The sequence below is a fragment of the Amphiura filiformis genome, chromosome 2, assembly GCF_039555335.1.
Source record: "Amphiura filiformis chromosome 2, Afil_fr2py, whole genome shotgun sequence".
Classification (NCBI taxonomy): Eukaryota; Metazoa; Echinodermata; class Ophiuroidea; order Amphilepidida; family Amphiuridae; genus Amphiura; species Amphiura filiformis.
The window spans coordinates 28808501-28829681 of NC_092629.1; the positions used below are offsets into that span (position 1 = coordinate 28808501).

The window sequence follows — 21181 nt, forward strand, 5'->3', positions numbered from 1 at the left end:
GTGAGGCATTTTCTGTGCTCTTTCTGGCTCATGTCCTTCATTTCATTTCATTTTATTTAGCACTCAATATACATCAAAGCTTAATAAGCTTTTGGGTTTTTCTGGAACCCAGTCCTGCCCGGTCAGCTTGACCTCGGCTCATCTCATTTAAGATGAGGTGGCGCTCTCTCTGTTCGAGCTCTTTAACTCCATTCCACCTCTTGGTTTTCTTATTTTCCAAACAATCTCTATATAGTGTTTGGGTCATTCCATCTCTGGAGTATTTGTTCAGATGGTATTAATTTGATGACCTGCATGCATTTGACAGCGGTGGTGAGTTTTTCAGCTGTAAGCCATTTTTACCTTTACTTCTGTACAATGCACTATTGGTGGTGCACCTGCTAATGCCGGCCCATCTCTTCAAGTACTTCGTACAGGTTGCCTCCAGGTTCTCGATGTAGGTTTTTGGGAGATTGTATATAGTGAACTCCCATGTCATTTTGGGGATAATCATATGATTGTATATCCACATTTTCATGATTCCATTCAGTGGACTTTTATCAGTAGTTTTCAGCATGGCTGACAGTTTCTGATTACTCATTTTTCTGATGCCATCATCCTTTAGATCTTCATAGATGAGCTTTCCTAGGAATCGCATGGGCTGGTTGTGAATATAGGTGATCATCTGTCCGTCTATGGAATTACTTTCTTCATCGCATGAGATCCGCATTTAGTGTATACATGTTGAGGGGCCAAGTGGACTTACGGTCTTCTTGCGCTCAGGTCTTCAAATGCTATTGTTTTGTAATTGTAATGAAAATTATAATAAAAATGATAATGGAAACAATAGCAATTTCAATTAATTTTCAATTCACAATTACATGCATACAGCTAACTATTCCTCACATTCAACAATCAACTACCTCAAAAAGGACAACATAAACAATCGTGCAAGAATTCTTAATTAGAGAACGTATACTCCCGTTAGTATAATTATGAAGATTGGAAAAGTATACTTAATTTGTCGGATTATACATGTAGATTATTTTTATGGTCGAACACAGGCATGATTCCGCAAACCAAAGAAATATGAGACGACCTCAAACTAATAAAATTGTTCACCAGTAGCCGCTTCCACTCTTGTTGAAAACTTTTTCGAACCTAGTTGGGGAAATCATTAATATAATGAACAATTAGTTAAAATAATTGATAACGTTTCTTCATCGCATGAGATCTGCATTTGGATGGTTTGGCCTTCATAGTTCTTGTCCAGTTTAGGAAGTTGTCAACAATGTTAATAAGTTGCTGGCAACTTTCTGGGCTTCTTGCTACAAGGGTAAGATCATCTGCATATGCCTTGGCTGACGATGTAAGGTCTGAGCTACTCATGCGGTATCCAAGATGGCTGGATTGGTCGAGAAGATCCAGACACAGATTGAAGACTGCTAGGAATAAGATGCAAGATAATGGGCATCCTTGGAAGACACCAGTACAACATTTAATCCAGTTTGTGGTCCAATCTTCAGTTTTCACTCTGATGAAAAGCTCATCGTAATAATTGAAGATGATCTTTCTAATGTGTTCTGGTACATGGTACCATTCCAAGGCAAACTGTATAAGATTGTGTGGTACAGTGCCATATGCATTTTGCAAATCTAGCCAGGTTGTAACAATTGGCTTGCCGTTCCTTTTGGCATCTTGGAGCATTTCAGTGAGTGCCTCTGTGTGTTCTACACATCCTGATATCTTCTCCATAAAACATTTCTGAACAGCATTGTCGATATATGTAGGTACTCGATTGTCCTTTGAGCAAGAATACACATTCCAAGGTTGCCACTGGAATTCTTTTTGAAGCACGATGGATCATTGTTATTCTCTTCCTTGGAGATAAGGATGGTTTTATTGGTGTGCTTCTCCAGATGTCACAGACAACTTCATGAAGCAATATAAGTTACACATTTTTTTTAAACATCATCTGTGCAGGATTGTTACAGTGCAAAATTTAAAACAGTGCTGCTTCATCTTTTTAATCATATTTTTCTTTTTCATCTACAAACGTGCGTTCATTTTACTTGATTACAACTACCTTTTTTTTTACATTGATTTACACTAACTTTGGATTTTGGTGGATTATGAATAAGGATGATAGAGAGTATCCCCGTTTAGGAATTGAGGGAGTCCATCCAAATCAAGAAAAAATCGTCAGAACTAAATTGGTACCGTACAGGAACTGTTTTGCCATCCTACTTTTAAATTGATGTCATGAGTGTGGAACCAGAATGAAAAGTGGAAAGCTTTAGTTAATGGGTCGAGTTATGGAATATTTAAACTGGACATGCGTGCTGGTGTTTCCTGTGTATCACAGACCGGCACATTCCATACGCCATGTAATTCATGTCGCCTAAATAATATGATTGAGGTATTCGCTATTATTAGCGATGTCTTCATTATTAGCTGCGATATCTGCGCTATACAGCCGCGCTATTGACGTCACTAGCCGCGTTAATTGCATCATCAGTAGCGTCATCGGAGCCATTTTTGTTTTTGTCAATAACGGAGACATAAGGGATGTTGTCGTGGTTATCGGCGACATCGCCATTGGCGTTATCAGTTGCAACATTGCCATTATCGACATTGTCATTCATAAATTTACTGGCGTCACTCGCCGTAGCAGCATTAAGAGTGATAACGGCGGAATCAGGAGCCTTATCATTATTATGGGCAACACTTTTCACCGGCGTTATCAGTTGCAATATTATCATCAGCGATATTGTCATTCGTGATTTTACTGGCACCACCAGCCGCAATATTGGCGTCAATAAATTTAATGGCGAAATCAAGAGTGTTATCATGATTATCGGTGACACTGTCACCAGTTGTAATATTATCAGCCGCGTCAATGTTGTCAGCATCGTTATTGGTGTCATCAACAACGGTGTTGTTTTTGTTGTTAGTGGCTTTTTGATTGTCATCAGCAACGTTATTTGAATCATCTGCAGTGTTTGTGACGCCATCACTGTGATTTGCACAAGAATTGGCCACTCCTTTCTCAGTGTCATTATCAACGTTTCTGGATGTCTCATTGGTGTTAAGTTGTGACATTTCTGTGTCCATTATCTAATAATGAATAAAGTAATAATAATAATAATAATAATAATAATAATAATAATAATAATAATAATAATAATAATAATAATAATAACACTAATAATAATAATAACACTAATAATAATAATAACACTAATAATAATAACAATAATAATAATAATAATAATAATAATAATAATAATTTTACAGACATTCAGATCGCTAGTCTCGGTTCCAAGCTGATTTGTGCTCCTTCGTCATGGGCTGACACCAAAACCAACGCTTGTACCTGGCCACAGGAGAGGCGACAAACAAAATACTTAAAGGTCTAGGGATTATGTCTTATGTCTACTTTAATTCGGATTTTGATATACATGTAACATGGTGCTTAAAATTAACTGTATTTCAGTGCTACCCGAACAAATAATTTGGTAGATTAAGCACCACTTCATGCATATACGAGTCATGAATTTATTTTCAAAATAATACTTTTTCGCGGAGGAGAAAATTAGTCACATTGCATGAATGGCGCGACGCAGTACAAAATTGTTGTCCTCTGTGCGTTACACTTCTAAATTTTTATCGAAGATACAAATCACAATCTCTATACTAAACTTATTCTTTGGTATTGTCTAGCTAAAGTGTTATATCGAATTATAGATGTAGATGATTGTTATGGTCGAATACTGGCGTGATTCCGCAAACCAAAGAAATATGAGACGACCTCAAACTAATAACATGAAGTGTTTATTTTTACTAATAATTATTTCAAGGCATATTTAAAAAGTACTAACCCGAGGTTCAGCTGATACTTTGTTCATCAGTAGCCGCTTCCATTCTTGTTGAAAACTTTTGCGCACCTAGTTGGAGGAAATCATTAATAAGTTTAAATGATTGATAACGTTTGAAATCAATGCTACAGTCACCGTAAGGGATGGCTTCAAAACAAAACAACATTTTGACCGCTGACGCCCTGCCTGAATTGGTGATTGAATCTGAGTTCTACTGTTGTCAACAATAAAACGCAGTTAAACCACCAGTGTTGCCAAGGCGCCGGTGGACGACAGGTGGTCTGGTTTTGATGCCATCCCTAAAAATAAAGATTAGGGAATACCTCTTGAAACTAATGTGTGCACAATTGTGTGTTTGTTTGTGTCTATCAGAGTATGACAATAATTACTCAAATTATACAATTACCTCAGAATTCACCACACAGATTACCACGACAAGATAGATACCCTGTAAGAAAATAATACTGCTTTTAAAGAAACTGTCAGGACGTTTATGTATCAGGCGATAATAAGTGATGTATTTTGCCTTTTCAGCCCTTATAACCATGCAAGTGTGATGAGGCAGTGTTCCTGATTTGTAATTGGAGTAAAACCCCGTGAAGTCAGTCGGCATACGACGAACAGCCGACGTGACCAACTGTCCCAACTTTGTCGAGTCAGTTAAAGTTAACGCTGGCGTATCGTCGCACGTCATATCAGGAACGTCGAAATAAATCAAGTGAGGAAAAATACTATTTATTGTGTTGTGAAATGTAATTGTAACAGTAAATTTAGTATTAATCAACTGTGGTAGTAACGTAACCCTGTTTGGCGTAATTTAGTGGCATAATATAAGTTAACTAAATGAATAACGGACAATTCTTTGTAACGTCGTCCGCACGGTGTATCCACTCCGTCTCTTACCTAAACGTCTCGTCTAAATGGCATTATGATGTATCAGTAGGAATTGTCTTGTATTCTCCGTGTATTTCTTATGTTCCTTAATGTGCCCAATCGGTTTACAGATTAACTTAGATACCCGTACATTGTAAATCATACCTATTCATTCATCATTATAAACATATTTAGTTACATTTCTGCATTTTGTGGTTGCTTTTTAGGATTGCCGGGCGGTCAGTATGATCAGGTCGGTTCCATTTCAGTTTTCTTGTATGATCATTTAACACATCAAGACTTCCGATCACAGGCGTCGATTTTTCAAAATGGTTTGTATACGAATACGCGTGCGTTTCTCTATATATCTAAAGGCTTTTGAAAATAATCAGTACCGATTTTCAGTAAATTTCCATGTAAATATTTACATTTGTATGGACCGGAACGGTTTTAGGCTACAAAGTTATTGTTTAATAGGGAAGTACTTTGTTTCATACCTGCAGACCGCTCAGAATGTCAAACATATAGGCCACATACATGCTATAATTTCCAGCTAAACCGACAAGCCAACCAACTCCGAGCATTGGGAGCAACAAAAAGACACCACGCAAACCAACTCTGAAAAATAAAAATATTTCACTTAATGCAGTCTAATTATGTATGCGAAGCATGACAAAATCAGGTTCAAGTTTCATGCAACATGATTATCTTTCACAACAATGATAAATTGACCTTTTCGGCAAATTGTTATTATTATTGTTGTTATTATTATTATTATATATTATTATTATTATTATTATTATTATTATTATTATTATTATTATTATTATTACTTTATTCATTATTAGACAATGGACACAGAAATGTCACAACTAAACACCAATGAGATGTCGACAATTGACGTCACGCCGATGTGCACACCGTTTAGCGATCATCGTTACCGCGCATTTGAAAGCCGTGAAGTGCGCAGTAACGCGCATCGAATTGACGACATGTCAGGTCTAACCGCAAAGAATTATGGGATTTAACGAAAGTGTCAATTGGTCTCTTTGTGAGGGAAAACTAGCGTATCTCATCTGCAACTGAGCTAGGCTGGCAAGTCATTGGACACCTCCTTCTCCGAAAAAATAAGGCAAAAAACAGGGTTAACATTTTAAATTTCACTTACTTGACCAGAGCAAGAGTTTCATGTTCTCGGGTTGAGGTGGCAGCCTTAACTGTTTTGACGATGACAATGACAAGAATCACTACGTTAGCCTAAAATAATGGATGACGAAACAAATTAAAATTAACTATAACCTCTGGGGAGGGTTAAATGGGGGGCCAATTCATTTTGGCACACATTCATTGGGCGCCTTTTAAATTAAATGCTCCCAAAACAGTACGGAAACACCAACTGTGCAAATTTTCCTACTCGCTGAGTTTGCAATATATAATCTAGGCCATTTACGGTTTGCAAATTGAGATCCCCAATTATGCAAAGAGGGGGGGGGCAGAGATCTTTTGACAGAACGAGAGGGGAAAGCCATTTTAGCTGACCGAGAGGGGAGCGTGCATATTTTGGCTTGCTATCTAGAAATTTGACCCCCCTGGCTCATAATTTTTGAACAGCCCCTGGCATTTACAAAGATATTACTAAACTGTCTTAAAGGATATTATATTTTCCAAAGACTATTATGATTACAAGATTTTAGGAACACTTCGCTGTTAAAAAACATGAAATATATTGAAAGGTTATTTCTGCGAAATCATAAACACTGTTTATAATAGTAGCAGAATATAGTTTTATTATCATTGTTTTGATTATTATTACTATTATTAAATTAATGTCATTACCGTTATAATGAGCAAGACGGGACCTAGGAAGGCCCACAGGAATCCCTGTTCTCTCGACAACCAGCATCTAAGAAGAACAAAAACACTTTTGTATATTTCATTCACAATTCCGTACAATGAGGGAAAGATTTCTTTTGACATTGGGAGGGATAGAATGGAAACAATTCTTGAAGTATAGTGAATCCAGTACCTTTTGGCGACTGAATAAGTTTATGGTACAAAATTGTCCTTTGGGGGCTACAATGGGCAAATATGAGGTTAATTTGGTCTGAAACCCATATTCAGGCGTCAACATTGGGGGGGGGGGGAGGGGCCATCTCCCGTGGGAAAATATTGGGGGGATTTATCCCCCCCTATCCCCCCGGATCTAACATTATGGGAAAATATTTCTGCTGAAAAGCTGATGCCACCGATGTCGGAAAACCATGCTGATTTGATAGTGGTGTTGTTAATGACCTTGATGACGGCGACATTAAGAAATTACTTACTGTTCAGTGTTTCCATAATAATTGTATCCAGTAGCAACAGAGACGAGCGTAATAAGGATGGGGACGCCTGTAACAACATTGAGACAAATGACAGACAATGAAAACGTACATACTAAGGAAATAACTTAAAATTAGCTTTTTATGTTGAAAACTATACACCCCCTATGGAAGACTAGACATTCTTAAACACTTGAGAACGTTCCTGCAATCTGCAATTGGTTCTTACCCAGCTTTACCCGTGTGATATGACACGATATCACACGAGTCAGCGCGTGTGCGTCAACGCGATACGCGTACTCGCTATTTGGACCAATCGGAGGCGCACAGCAACAACGAGACTGATCGATTTTAAGCCCTAGGATTTAATTTGATTAAAATGTGTATGATATTTTTTATTTGAATTGAAGTGTTTAAGAATGAGAATAAATGTTTTGTTTTTAGCCGCTGTCGTGCATCTATCGTCTCATATAATACGTGCGACATCATTATTTTTGGCGTAAAGCAACGCGGTTTCGCCTCGTACTTAAAATAATGATGTCGCCAGTGTTATATGAGACGATAGATGCACTCCAGCGGCTAAAAACAATACCTTTATTCTCTAATTAATCCCCACACAGGGGCGTATACCTCAAATGGAGTCACCCATTCAATTAACACCATTTGAAAATGTGGACGTTTAAGGCCATGTCGTCCATAGGGCATGTACGGATTTCAACTGGGACCAATTTAAAAGTACGGTACCGGACAGCATCAGAAAATTAGTGCCCGTTTGTATAGTATAGTTTATTATAGTGACGAATGCAACATCTTACCCCATCCGACCACGAAATAAGCGATCTTCATATTCCGCTCCATCCCATAGACTAACACAATCATTCGAAATAAGTGAACACCCTCAACCAACATCCACGAGAATACGGTCAAGAATGAACACTGAAGGAAAACAGCTACGGTCTTACACAACGCCTACAATTGATAATTGAAAAAATTGAAATTCATTCGTATTTGATATTGTTTGGACGGGGTAATACACGCACTCATCCACACGCCCCACCTCACCGCATCCCCACCCCACACACACCTCACTCCACACCCTCCACACACCCACATACAGTCCACACACAGCCATATGATTGTGTTATATACTTCGTACAAAAATGATACGAACACTTAAAACAAAAGCCATTAAACAAAAGACATTAAACCTAATTTACCAAAATATGAAGGAATTAATAGATACAAACATGAATAAAAAAAAGATCCAATTTACACAGACTTTTCCCTCGAAAGAATACAAATGAGGTATCAAAATACGGATAACAAAATTATCAATCAAATGATTACTTTATTTGGTACTTCAGGTTAAGTTTCGTCAAGATGTTGTTTTTGTTTTAAGTGTACGGATCATTTTTTTGTGCACAGTATACTTACAGAGCGAAATGTACGTCGTATTAACATTTTATTACTGTTTTAGATATTTGAATTGCTTACGTTGTTATGTTTAGCCGAATCACTTATGGTCAGCATGAATAATGCTATCAACATGGCTATCATAAGATTGCGATGAATTACCAGTCGTTCTGATCCCAGCACAGAGTTGTTTCTTTTGATTAAAAACAAATCAAAATGTACATAAATGTACAAAATGTAAATAAAACAATGGAAGTAGTAAGTAAAACTTTTATTCTAGCTGAAGTATAAAAGATTAAATTGCCACAGTAAGTTTATCTCTAAATTATTGAAGACGATACTCTTGTAAATTTATAATTAGGTGCAGGTTTGATTGGTTTAATTATGATTGCTAAAATTCTCACATTTACCTAAACACAAACATTGTAAATAGCGCAAAACTCAAGGCTAGCATCGATATGGCATAAGATATCTGGCTTAAAATTGACACTGCTTTCAGGTAGGGAACAGGTGATGGATCCTGAAATGAAATCAAATCCCTATTAATAGGTATGTCACAGTGGCTGCACAATAATTCGGTCATACTGTGCACGCATACATAACAGTGAATCAAAAAGCGCGCGGATCAAAGTTGGCCAATTTTTGAAAACATACATGTCAAAAAACGATTTCCTCGTTATGTTTCATTGATCACAATAATTTGTCTTTTTAATATATGGTAGGTGAAACATTTCCTAAATCACTATCAACTCCGCCGAAATTAAACACTGCCTAGTTTAAGAGTTAAGACCTGTTTTATGAATTTTTTAGATCGTCCATAAATCAATAAATATAGGTCTCTCGAAATAGAGGACCTAGTACCACCGGTCTGAAATACCAGTGTTTGTTATCATGTATTTTTTTTCCTTGGACAATGAGTGAAACACTTCCCTATACCAATTGAAAACTCGGTGCACTTTGGCAATTAACTGCAGTTTCTTTATTCAACATCACAGCAGATTCATATTTGACAAAATCATGCTGTATGAATAAAACATAAATAAAACATTGAAAAAAGTAAAAATTACATATGCCTAATTAACATAAGAATGGCATAAATATATAATTAGATGTAATTAGCTAATTTGCATAATTAATGACTTTTTGTGTATTTTTTGTTATCAAATGAAAGAACTTTGGGTACTTATGTGTGCAAAAAAACCGCATCCTCATATCATGTACGGTTCTCTGTTGGCATTATTTTTGCATATTAATTAGCTGGACTTAGTCATTTTTAAGCTTTTATTTGTCTGCAGATTGGTCAAAATGGCTAAAATTGTATATTTGGTGGATTTATTACATTTATTCGAGGAGAGATTTTTTAATCTTGTTTTCTTTAACGAAGTCCGGAAAGATATGCAATTAATCTGTGATACTTAAATCAATGCTACCTTTTCAAGTAAGTGTCCGAATAAGCATTACAAATCCCAAAAATGACCATTTTGCCATTTATAGCAATTTGTGGCAGGTTTTCACCCGATTTCCGGGTATCTTCAAGTTGACGTTACATCACTTTGCATTATCCGATTTCAATTCTGTTTTTTGTTTTTGAAGCATTCATAACGATGATTCAATTAAAAGCGTCAAATAACATGTTTCTGCTGCGCTTATTTTTGGGGTGATATACCTACTATTAATGACATAACATTCTATGTTATTAATACACACATTTTATTGATGTATTGGCTATTAGAAGATTTAGACTGGCTATCAGTGGACATGTAATGACGTAAACAGACACACACTTGCTATCGGTGGACAAGCATTCTGTTGTACACGTTAAAATCCATTGTCTTTACATGACCTCGTCTTAGGGTGTAGGAGAGTACCAATCCTCACCCAACATATTTTTCTTGGTGCACGAAAACACTAGCGCTCAAATAATCTTAAGTAGATCTTTGGCGCTCATTTTTTTGCGAAAACAACTTGCCCTACTACCTTACCCGGGTCGATCAAACATCCAGGATGCGATTGATAAATCCCAGCGATTTTGAATTTTGCTCTTTCAAAAATATTCTCAGTGACAGATTATATTGCGCTCAAACTTGATATTTAGATATTATAGCAAACATGTGGTGAAATCATTATGTTAGTAAAATTGTTTGACCTTAACATTCGATGTTTTTCGTGAGTAAGCTTACCTCGAATCTCATTAACACACTAAACGTTGTCAGATGGTTACATTTGCAGGTCACGTGAGTATCATTGCTATCAGCAATCTTGCAACCATGCGCATACCAACTGTTGAAAAACCATAAATATTTACATTTGTTCTACACATCAATAGCAGGCAATTTAATTTTAATTCCCAGATTCACATAATAATAATAGTTTGATCTTAAATGAATCATATCACAATAGCGTACCTTTTTTGGACAGTCGAGAAGAAATGGCATGCAGGTCGTTTCGGTTCGCTCTCTGTCGTCTCCTGTGCCTGTAATGTGTGTACAGGTAATAGTGTCGATTAATTTAATTCAAGGTAAAGATACTTTTATATATTTGACTAATTTGGTTAATTCCTAATAAGTTCCAACTTACTCCATTGAAGAGTTCAAAAGTGCTTGATAGCCCAAAATCTGAAAAATTAAATAAATTATCTTATGGTTCTCTCACTTGACCATATTTTGATGTGTGTTTAGGCGTGAAGAGGACAGACTTGTCTCAAACCTGCGTCATAGTGGGTTTATAATATTGGCAACAAGGCTCAAAAGGTGAAAAGGTCTTCAAATGGGTATATGCTGTTAGGTGACACGAGCCTAAAAACATGATGTACAATTCGCCTTTAAAGCCATATTGTAACATTTGCTGAAGAGAACGCCCTCAATATTTTTCAAAATTCTGTTTTTTTACATGATTGTAATGTACTTTAGTAATCTTACATACTCTGCAAAATGAAATTTTGAATAAACCCTCTGAAAAATACGGTTTATTATCATGATGGAAATATTAGTCGAACGCGTATCTGATGGTCATAAAACAATACATGGCGTGTGGACAGTCTTAAAAATGACCATACCTTAGCACGAGTCACGGAGTGACACGCATTGGCATCATCGGCGCTGGTAGTAAAATATCAATTTTCTTTATCTTTGCTTTATCTTAGTTGTTGACTCCAAATTTAAAGGAGACATATCTGGCAGGAACTGTTAACATTTTATTGCAAAAATACTAATCTATTTTTCATGGACATGTTAAAATATGGCTTTAGTGATTTGCACAGGTCGTTAAAAATTCGAGTCTATGCTTCAGTATTGAAGTTACTACGACCAATGCAGTACAATATCAGGATAACACCCTAATGTTTTTGTACAGCGGTGTCTGAAACTAACCAACTATTATTAGATATAAAACAAGCCACAGGATATATCTGGTTCCTCCTTAAAGCCATATTATAACATTTCTTTAAAAATAGATTAGTATTAATTTTCAATAAAATATTAGCAGATATGTCCCCTTTTAATTTTGAGCCGAACAAGTGAGGTAAAGCAAACACAATCGGAATTTACAACTAGCGCCAATGCATATCACGCCGGCAGTTGTAATATGGTACGACCCTCTGGCGTGTGTGTGTGTGTGTCCCGCACGCCGTGTACGTAGGGGTGTGTTGACATCGCATACGCGTTCGACTAATATTTCTATCGTAATAATAAAACGCTGATTCAGGCGGTGATCTTTTTTTATTCATGTTTGTATAACTTAAAAGTTAAAGCACCTAAAGTCTTGATTTTTGCAGAGAATCTTTGTTTACTAAAGTTCATTACAATCGTGTAAAAACAGGAATTTAAATTTTTGTTTGAGGGCGTTCTCCTCAGCAAATGTTATAATATGGCTTTAACTTACCGTTGATAATAGCTGGTGTGTTATAGAGAATGCCTCATCACCGCTATACGTGATTCGATCACGTGATGAATCAAACAGGGCAATGTCAACCAATCTGCTTCCAATTTCATACTTGGCGCTGCGTCCATTCTGATCATCAGGTGTAACAGAAACATTGAGCTGCCCGTCTTCAAAGAGCACTTCCGAATCAATAATGACAACTCGAACAAATCCTTTAAAGATAAATTTTAAAGGTAAAATAAGTCAAGTCTTATTCATTACTTGAGAACAAATGAAACTGTAATTATTTCCATGCACGATGAAACACTTATACCGAAACTATTTGCTGATATTTAATTAACATTATTGTGTGTGTTGATGCTTGATCAAAATTACCTTCTGTCTGTGGCTAAAAAACTGACATAAATGATCATTATTTTCTCATACATTGTACAACATTAATGGTGTTCTAACTGGAATTCCGATTGTCATCCTCCCTGTTTGAAATACCGGGACAGAACTAACGATTATCCACACCCCGTTGGCAATTTTGCCCGGTACGCCACTGTACCCAGCCTTGTTATCAATATTATCATGATTATGGGATGATGTCTCTGGATCTACATAACATTAAGATGATGGTGAACATAACATACACAAATAATTGTTGATTTAAAAAGTTGGATCTTAATTTGGGCCGGATAGCATGATGGTCACCGGATTTGATAACAGTAGCCCTCCTAACTAAAACGAAAAAAGAAAGGTGCCCTTCTAAAATAAGAGAAAGTATTATAAGTATATATCCCACAGATAATACCTGGTCAAAATTATACGACCGGAAATTTTTTGCCCCGACCCCCCCCCACTCCCGTCCAAGAAAGCTAAAGGCTGTTTCATAAAGCATAAGGCTGTTTCATAATACCGTCGATTCATGTAGACCACGTTTAAGCAATATTTTAAGTTGCGCGTAAGTTTATACACTTTTTGTTAAAGAGAGGATGTGTACGGTAATAAAAAATATTTCGTGACTATATCAGAAACGGGAGGGAACATATATTGTTGGTTCTGAATCTAATGCTGGTCGCTCTGTTGTATGATACGATTGTTGGCTAATGAGCACCGAGCATTGGCAACATTGGTTTTCAGAATAATGCCGCTGTCGCTGCAGCGGCGTGCCGCTCCACTTTAGGTGGCATGATGAAGTGTCACGCCGCTCAGCGGCAAGCGGAAGAACTTATAGTTAGTAGTATAAGGCGGCAAAGAATGAAAACGATATTCAAAAGGATTACGTTAAAGTATATACCTTCTCCGAGCTCTAATGCTTCCAAAGGAAATTTGATTTTCAGCGTATAGTTCTCTGTAGCAATCGAAACTTCATCAACATCGCTGTTTTCTGTTCCAGATCCAAGTTTTAATAAATGAATATCTAATTTGTAAATAGCGGTGATAAGAAGGGGTAAAATAAAAAGAACTATATGAAACGAAGAAATAACGATGACTTTCAAACAAAATCTATAGCATACAATTGGGACTTTAAAAGAACTGTATCGTCGGAACATAATTTTTCTATGCAGATGCATCACTTTGATTTGTCTACGATTCCGGTATTATAATATGAAGACCTGAGCGCAAGAAGATCGTAATTCCACTTGGCCCCTCAACATGTATACACTCAAGTTGCGTATAGATTCGTATAGTTTCGTAATGTTTTATACATGTTCAGGGGCCAAAACAAATGTTTCACAACCTTGTATGATGTTTTCACCCTGGAACATGTATTAAACATTATAAAACCCCAAGAAACTATACGTAACTTTAGTGTATACATGTTGAGGGGCCAAGTGGACTTACGGTCTTTTTGCGCTCAGGTCTTCATATATCGACGGATTTTTTGGTCGAAGGGCGAAGGGAATATTATACTATAATGACTGAATACGCTTTAACAGTTAGGCCTAAATCAGGAAAACGCAAACTTTTCAAACAATCTAACCACGAAACAATCAGATTTTTAATACTTGATGTTGAACATTTGCATAATGAATTCAATATTTACCGAAATCACCATACTGTATAAACGAAGGAATGCTGTTAATATCGTTCACCATCAAATCTATACCGTCCAATTTCGTAAATAATTCAACGATGTCGATATTTCCGTTCTAGACAGTATATACAAACGCGAACTACTAGTTTATTGTGTTATTTACTTTTAAATTTTCAGGATTAAATTTATTTTTGTTGTGCTTGCAAACGCCAAAAGTTTTTACATGGTGACCATATACATTGTTAACTTCAGGATTAAATTTATTTTTGTTGTGCTTACAAACGCCAAAAGTTTTTACATGGTGACCATATACATTGTTAACCATTAAAATTGCTTGTTTGAAACATAACAGTGTTTGTAAACATAAGAATCTTTTACCACAGAATACTTTTTTTATTTTTTACAGAACTAACACAAACTGATACAAATAACTATTGATAGAGCTGAAACTACCATATCAACATATTAAAATCCTGGCATCGACAACATGTTAATATTTGTTAACATTATACCATGCCGATCAGCGTATGGAATATAGATACATCACTTTGAATGACCATAACCTAAGCAATAACCTAATTGATTGAAAATGTAGAGAATTTTGTTAACTGCGGTATGATACTTAATCTGTGTAAAAGATATCGAAATAATCGAGAATTTATTATTGAATTTTGGTGATTCAAAAAGTTGCAGCGTCATTTGTAAAATAATATGCGTTATTGGTATTTACCATGCACCATTAATAGAAGGCGTTCAGAGTGTACATTATCATGCCGCGAAATTGAAACTTTTCAAAGCGCATTAAAATCATGAAATAACAATGTTATGGCCACTCAAGGTAGTAAGGACTTTTTAAAAATGTGTTTATAATTAGTAATGCCCTGGGCTAAAGTCAGTATCTTGAAATTTCTATATAAATATTTTAAAAACGTCGTTAATTATTCATACTTGTCCATTTATGGGCATATGCGCTGATGTTGACGTGATGTCAAGTTATAACATTTGGATGACAGCTCTAGCTTTACGATTTCTATTAAAAATATGAAATCCTACCTGGAGCATCTCAATCAAGTTGGCAACAACTTTCGTAATCAATACGGTGAGTGGTAAGCATTAATGGCATTGAAAATAAAAAACAACAACATTATCGTTCTATATAGTTCAATTTAGTATAGCTCACTTTGACAGTGGAATAATATAGTATGATTTACTTTGGTTTTAACGTGGTAATCGCTGTAGTCGCTGGAGTTGCTTTATAGTAGCTGTACCATCGCATACTCACACATCACAATAATAATCCTACTAATGCTATACCGTAATTTCATAAACATATATATAAGTTGTTATTTAAAATGTTCTTAAACAAATCCAAATAAAGGTGATGTTGACATACCTCAATGACAGTTGAGCTACATCGGCTACAATCAGGAAGCAGCCGGTGAGAAAGGTCAAAGCTGGTCATTCAATTTGAGGAAGTGCTATTGTACAGCACAAAGCTGTTATTGAAGTGTATCAACATCACCTTTATTTGGATTTGTATTAGAACATTTTAATTGCAATGGACAATCCTGATGAATCAAATTGCGGACATACTGTAAGTTGCGACTTTATTTAACTTTGTTGCTTACCTTCGGCTGTTGTGTCATCATTGTTACCAGCTTCATCAGTCGTCGATGCTAAGAATGTACGATCTGACGTATCAAAGATTGTTCCGTTTTCAGTTGTTGAATCAAGGCTACTAACCATGACGATCGCGGTACTACTTTTACTTATCGCAAACGTATCAGTGGATCCTGTAGATGCAGCCTTCGTTGACGAATCACTGACACTATCCATGTTGATCGTGGTACTGCGGTCACTGGTCGCAAACATATCAGTAGATGCTGTAGATGCAGCTTTAGTTGACGAACCAATGTCACTAACCATACTGGTTGTTGCTCTGCGTTCAGTAGTTGTAGACGAATCAGTAGGTGTAGCATATCTAGGTTCAGTCGTGCTACTGATCGTGGTACTTCCTTCACTAATCAAGGCAGGTGACGTGTTCAAATCCTGAGAAGTTGCATCAGTAGTCACTGGCTGTGGGTCTGTAGTTGGGTATTAGTGATAGTTTAATTGCGAAACCAGATTAATTCGATTCGCTATGGAAATATAATCTGGTATCGCCCTAAAGCCATCTATATTATATCAATGTTGGATTATTAGGTAAGGAGTAAAAAAATCATCACAAAATAGTACTTTGTCTCATTGTTGCAAGTCATGTATGATGTGAAATTAGTCGCAGTAGTATCAAAAAACAATCACCTGCATTATTAATTGGGAAAACAATTACTGTTTAAAGCCGTATTGTAACATTTTCATAAAAATAGATTTGTCTTATTTTATTTTCCACAAAATGTCAATTTTTCCTGTCAGACATTTTGAAACGAACGACTGAGGTAAACAAAAGAATATCGCAACACCGGCGCATATGACGCCAATCCCTGTCAGTCATGATTGAGGTCGGTCCTGATGATGTGTTATGACCATCTCATAAGCCATGTACTTATAGTGTTATTAACATCGCGTATGTGTTCGACTAATATTTCGATCGTATGAATATAACGGCGGGACACGTCGTGTTATTAAAAAATATCGGATTTTGTGACCAATACAGCATCTAAAGCTTTGAATCTTACAGCGTATGTTAGTTTATTAAAGGACATTGCAATCATGTAAAATCAGAATTTTTTTTCTGCACACTAGGGGGCGTATGGAGAAAACACGGTTTCCGAATTTGTGTTGATATAGTTTCGAGAAAACCTGCTAAATTTAAGTATTTAGAGCATATTCTACATCTTCATCGTCGTTACTCCTTTTGTTATCATCCAAGGACAATACCAAGCTGAAATGGGAGTCTCTATACAGGTATGGATTATGCCACCGAGCGGGAAATTTAACCGTGGCCATGTTGGCATTGTGATATCTAGTCAACGTATATCACTTGCAGTACGGCTGTGTATGGTTGCCCTACTTGTGGTGTGCGGCTCGGTAGAAAGCAACCCAGGCCCAGGGCCGTCTGAGAATACACGACAAAAGACAACAACAGCATCAAAAACTTTATTAGATCATTTTGATAGCATGAGACCAACAGATACAAAGGGAAATATTCAGAGCACCATATTGAAAGAACTAAGAGATTTTAAGGCAAGCTACGACAAAGCTAATAACGAACTGAAACAAACGGTAAATAAATTGGCAGCGGACATGAGTAACTTGAAAAGTCAGGTAAACGATGCTAAAACTGTAGCCGATCATGCGTGCGATGTAAATAAACAGCTTCAGGCCGATTTGGAACAGGCAAACGCTAGGATTGAACAACTTGAATCGCAATCTAGAAGGGACAATCTAATTTTTCATGGCATCGAAGGAGATGACAAGGAAACCTGGGATGAAAGCGAAGACAAGGTGAGAAGTTTTCTGAGTGATAAACTTGATATAGATGGCGATGAAGTTGAATTTGAACGAGTACATAGACTGAAATCGCGCGGTGGAAATACAGCTCCAATCATTGCCAAGTTCACGAAATATAAACAAAGAAGTGCAGTTCTCGATGCAGCACAAACGAAGTTGAAGAAAAAGGACAAATATGGGGTCTCACAAGATTTCACAAAGAAGGTTCGCGATACAAGAAAAACCCTGATCCCATTTATGACAGACAGAAGCAAGGAACCAAAACAAACGTGCATATCTCTCCTATGACAAGCTAGTTATCGACAAAGTTAAATACGTGTTCGATGAAGGAACTGAGGACATTGTACCAGCATAGGGATGTGGTCACGGCCATAATAACTCTAATAAAAAGTGCAAAAACATCCTCGGACAAACACTGAAATCTCAGAAATAAATCATAGTGAAGTCATAAAGGCTGATAAAATGAGTTATTATAATGTTGTCATTGATACATATAATGAATATGCAAACATGTTAAAGGCTAAAGATGCTGGTAGTGGTGGTAATGTTGTTAAAAATGATGACGTTGAATGCTTAAGTGGCATATTTTCTAAGCACCATGTGGCCTGTACACAAAGCTGAAAGATGAAGGTCAGCCAAATCCAATGATATTTGGTACTTAGTCTAGTTAGGTCAGATGGTTCACAACTATGATAGTAAAAAATCAGGTGACCCCCTGGGGAAATTCCATGACCCCCTAAAATTGGCCCTCTTTTGACCTGCCTCAGAATTGATATAGCTTAAAAATGCCCAACATTTGACATCATGAAAATGTACTTTGAAATAACCTGGGTCTGACAGAAAGTTGAACATATTGGAATTGAACCATGCTTTATAAGATGATCTATTCAGAAAAAATTAATTCTTTTGATATAATTACGTAAAATTATGGTGGAATTTGGGCAAAAACAGGATTTTTCATAATTTTGAAAGTAGCGAAAAAAGCACATTTTCAAATCACATTTTCTGCTATATTCAGGCTAACATTGGATCAAACCTTTTGGATAATATAACCAACATGTTGTACTTCTGAAATATGTTTAAATTAGCGTGGTACTTTTTTCCTATACTGCAGGGGAGTTTGTTGATTTTGGTGGATTTTCCGTTTTTTGCTTGTTTTTTTGTAGACTTAATTAACGTTTTCCAATGTATAAACATACTAATTATTTTACATTCACAATACGGCTTCAATTCTCAACCAAGGTTATTATTGATTTGAGTTTGATAACTATTTTCATGTGGATTTTGCTCTTTTATCATAGTGGAATTTGTTAATTTTCATGGAATTTGCATATGAATCTCCCTGCAAACTAATGATATGAAACTTGGGTTTCCTAGATTGATATGATAATTATTTTGATTGCTGATTTTAGAAATATGTTTCCAATAACAGAATGTGTTTGTTTTGTGTTAATGGAATTTGTTTTTTCCAAGGAATTTGTGTCTTTTAACATATTTTCAAAGGTGGAATTTGCAACAAACATTACACTGTTTAGGTAATAAATCATATTTTAAATAAAATAGACTAATCTTTAGTTAAAAAAACATTTATAACAAAACAAACCAAACACCACACCATACTTCATATTATCTACTACCAATGCAATGGAATTTTCATTTCTTTTCAAAGGCGTATTTACCAAATAACAAGTACATGTACTTTAAGCATGGTCTAAAATTGAATGTGAATATGTACATGTAATGATGTACGTTTACAATATATCAATATCTCATTGAGCGTGAAACTCACACATTCAGGGACTTTATCAGGTGTCAGGTCTATTGCCATTTGGTCTAATACGATTTGGTCTAATAGTATTAGTAATACCCATTTTATCTACAGACTTGACATTTAGTACCGTATGGAATATTTTCTCACAAAATTCAAGGACTGGGCTGGAATTTCGGACTTTATGCAAAATTGTTCTGTTATTGTCCAATGAACTCACGCTGCTTCTTTGTGTACAGTAAGATTATAACATTTCATCTGGCCCCAGGGGGCCATTCAAACTTTCTGAGTGCGTACCACTTTTAAGAGATCTTCCCACTTTCAAAACGGGTAAATTACAAGTGCATTTCAGTTCTGATGAACACTTATTGGTATTAAGGTTCAGTAAACATCACCTTAAACCTCAATAAATTTGACAATAATGTTGCTCAAATTCAGAAATTTTACCCCACAAAAATCCAATTCAGTCTCCTTAAACCGCCATTTCAGACTAATTCACTACATTATGAGCGCCATAATGTAAACTAATGGAATTTGGAAAGCACATTTTCTGTCAAAAAAATTATGTTACACCATCTCCCGACACACCTCGATTTATATTTAGTCTGTGCGGTTTATGCATACCCCTTCCAGACCAGTCTTGGAATTTTGCAAAAAAATATTCCATACTAAATATCAATTCTGTATATACAAAAGGTAGAGTACCAGAAAGGCTTATTACCACGTCTAATAATCATATAGTCTATAGTCATTTAGTATAATATTGTTTGGTCCAATAACCAGTAGGTCTACTGACCATGTAGACTAATAACCATTTGGTCTAATATTTTATTATGAACAATTTGGCCTAATTACCTTCTGATCTAATAACTGTTTGGTCTATTAACCGTATGGTCTAATAACCAGTTAGTCTAATACTATGTCGTGCATTTGCCAAAAAATTCGTCTACAACTAGTTACGGGCTGTAAATATATGTAAATGAGACGAGCATGTGTATAAACATACTACATTCATCAAAACTTATGCATTATTCCTCGGAATTCTCAGAATTAATATTGTTTATTTTTGTTTATAATGTACCAAAAAATTAAGAAGAAGACTTGCGGCCTGCATGTATTGAAAATGACATTTTGCCGGGCTATTTGTTCTTCTTTTCCGGTCTTTACAAGGTATATAAATAATATAACCGACACTAGGCTAATCATGCATCACCGGGGGTGCCACAGGCATGGGACATGGGCCAGTACGAGTTACCTGCAACTCCAAATATTAAAACGAAATATGTTTGCCTGTTTACGTCATTTGCATAATCCCTGTTTATGAAACAAGTAAAGGCATCCTGCTTTTTTATACGACCACAGTAACCCCGGCCTATGACCTCATCATGTGTAGTAGCATCATTGCACCTACATAGCCTCACACGTGCTATTAGACCAATCGGTTAGTAGATCAATTAATTAGTAGACTAAATGCTTGTTAGACCAAATGGTTTGTATACCAAAAGGGTAATATTAGACCAAATGGCTATTAGACTTAATGGTTATAGACCAGATGGGTATTAGACCATATGGTTCATTGGAATAAATGGTTTTAGAC

At 36.1% G+C, this 21181-nt stretch overlaps 1 protein-coding gene across 1 annotated transcript; it reads right to left on the reverse strand.

Moving 5' to 3' along the window:
- Positions 1 to 277: 277 nt before the first annotated feature.
- LOC140139576 (uncharacterized) lies at positions 278 to 709 on the reverse strand. The gene has a single exon (XM_072161284.1). The coding sequence runs from the start codon at positions 707 to 709 to the stop codon at positions 278 to 280; it is 432 nt and encodes a 143-aa protein (XP_072017385.1).
- Positions 710 to 21181: the final 20472 nt, after the last annotated feature.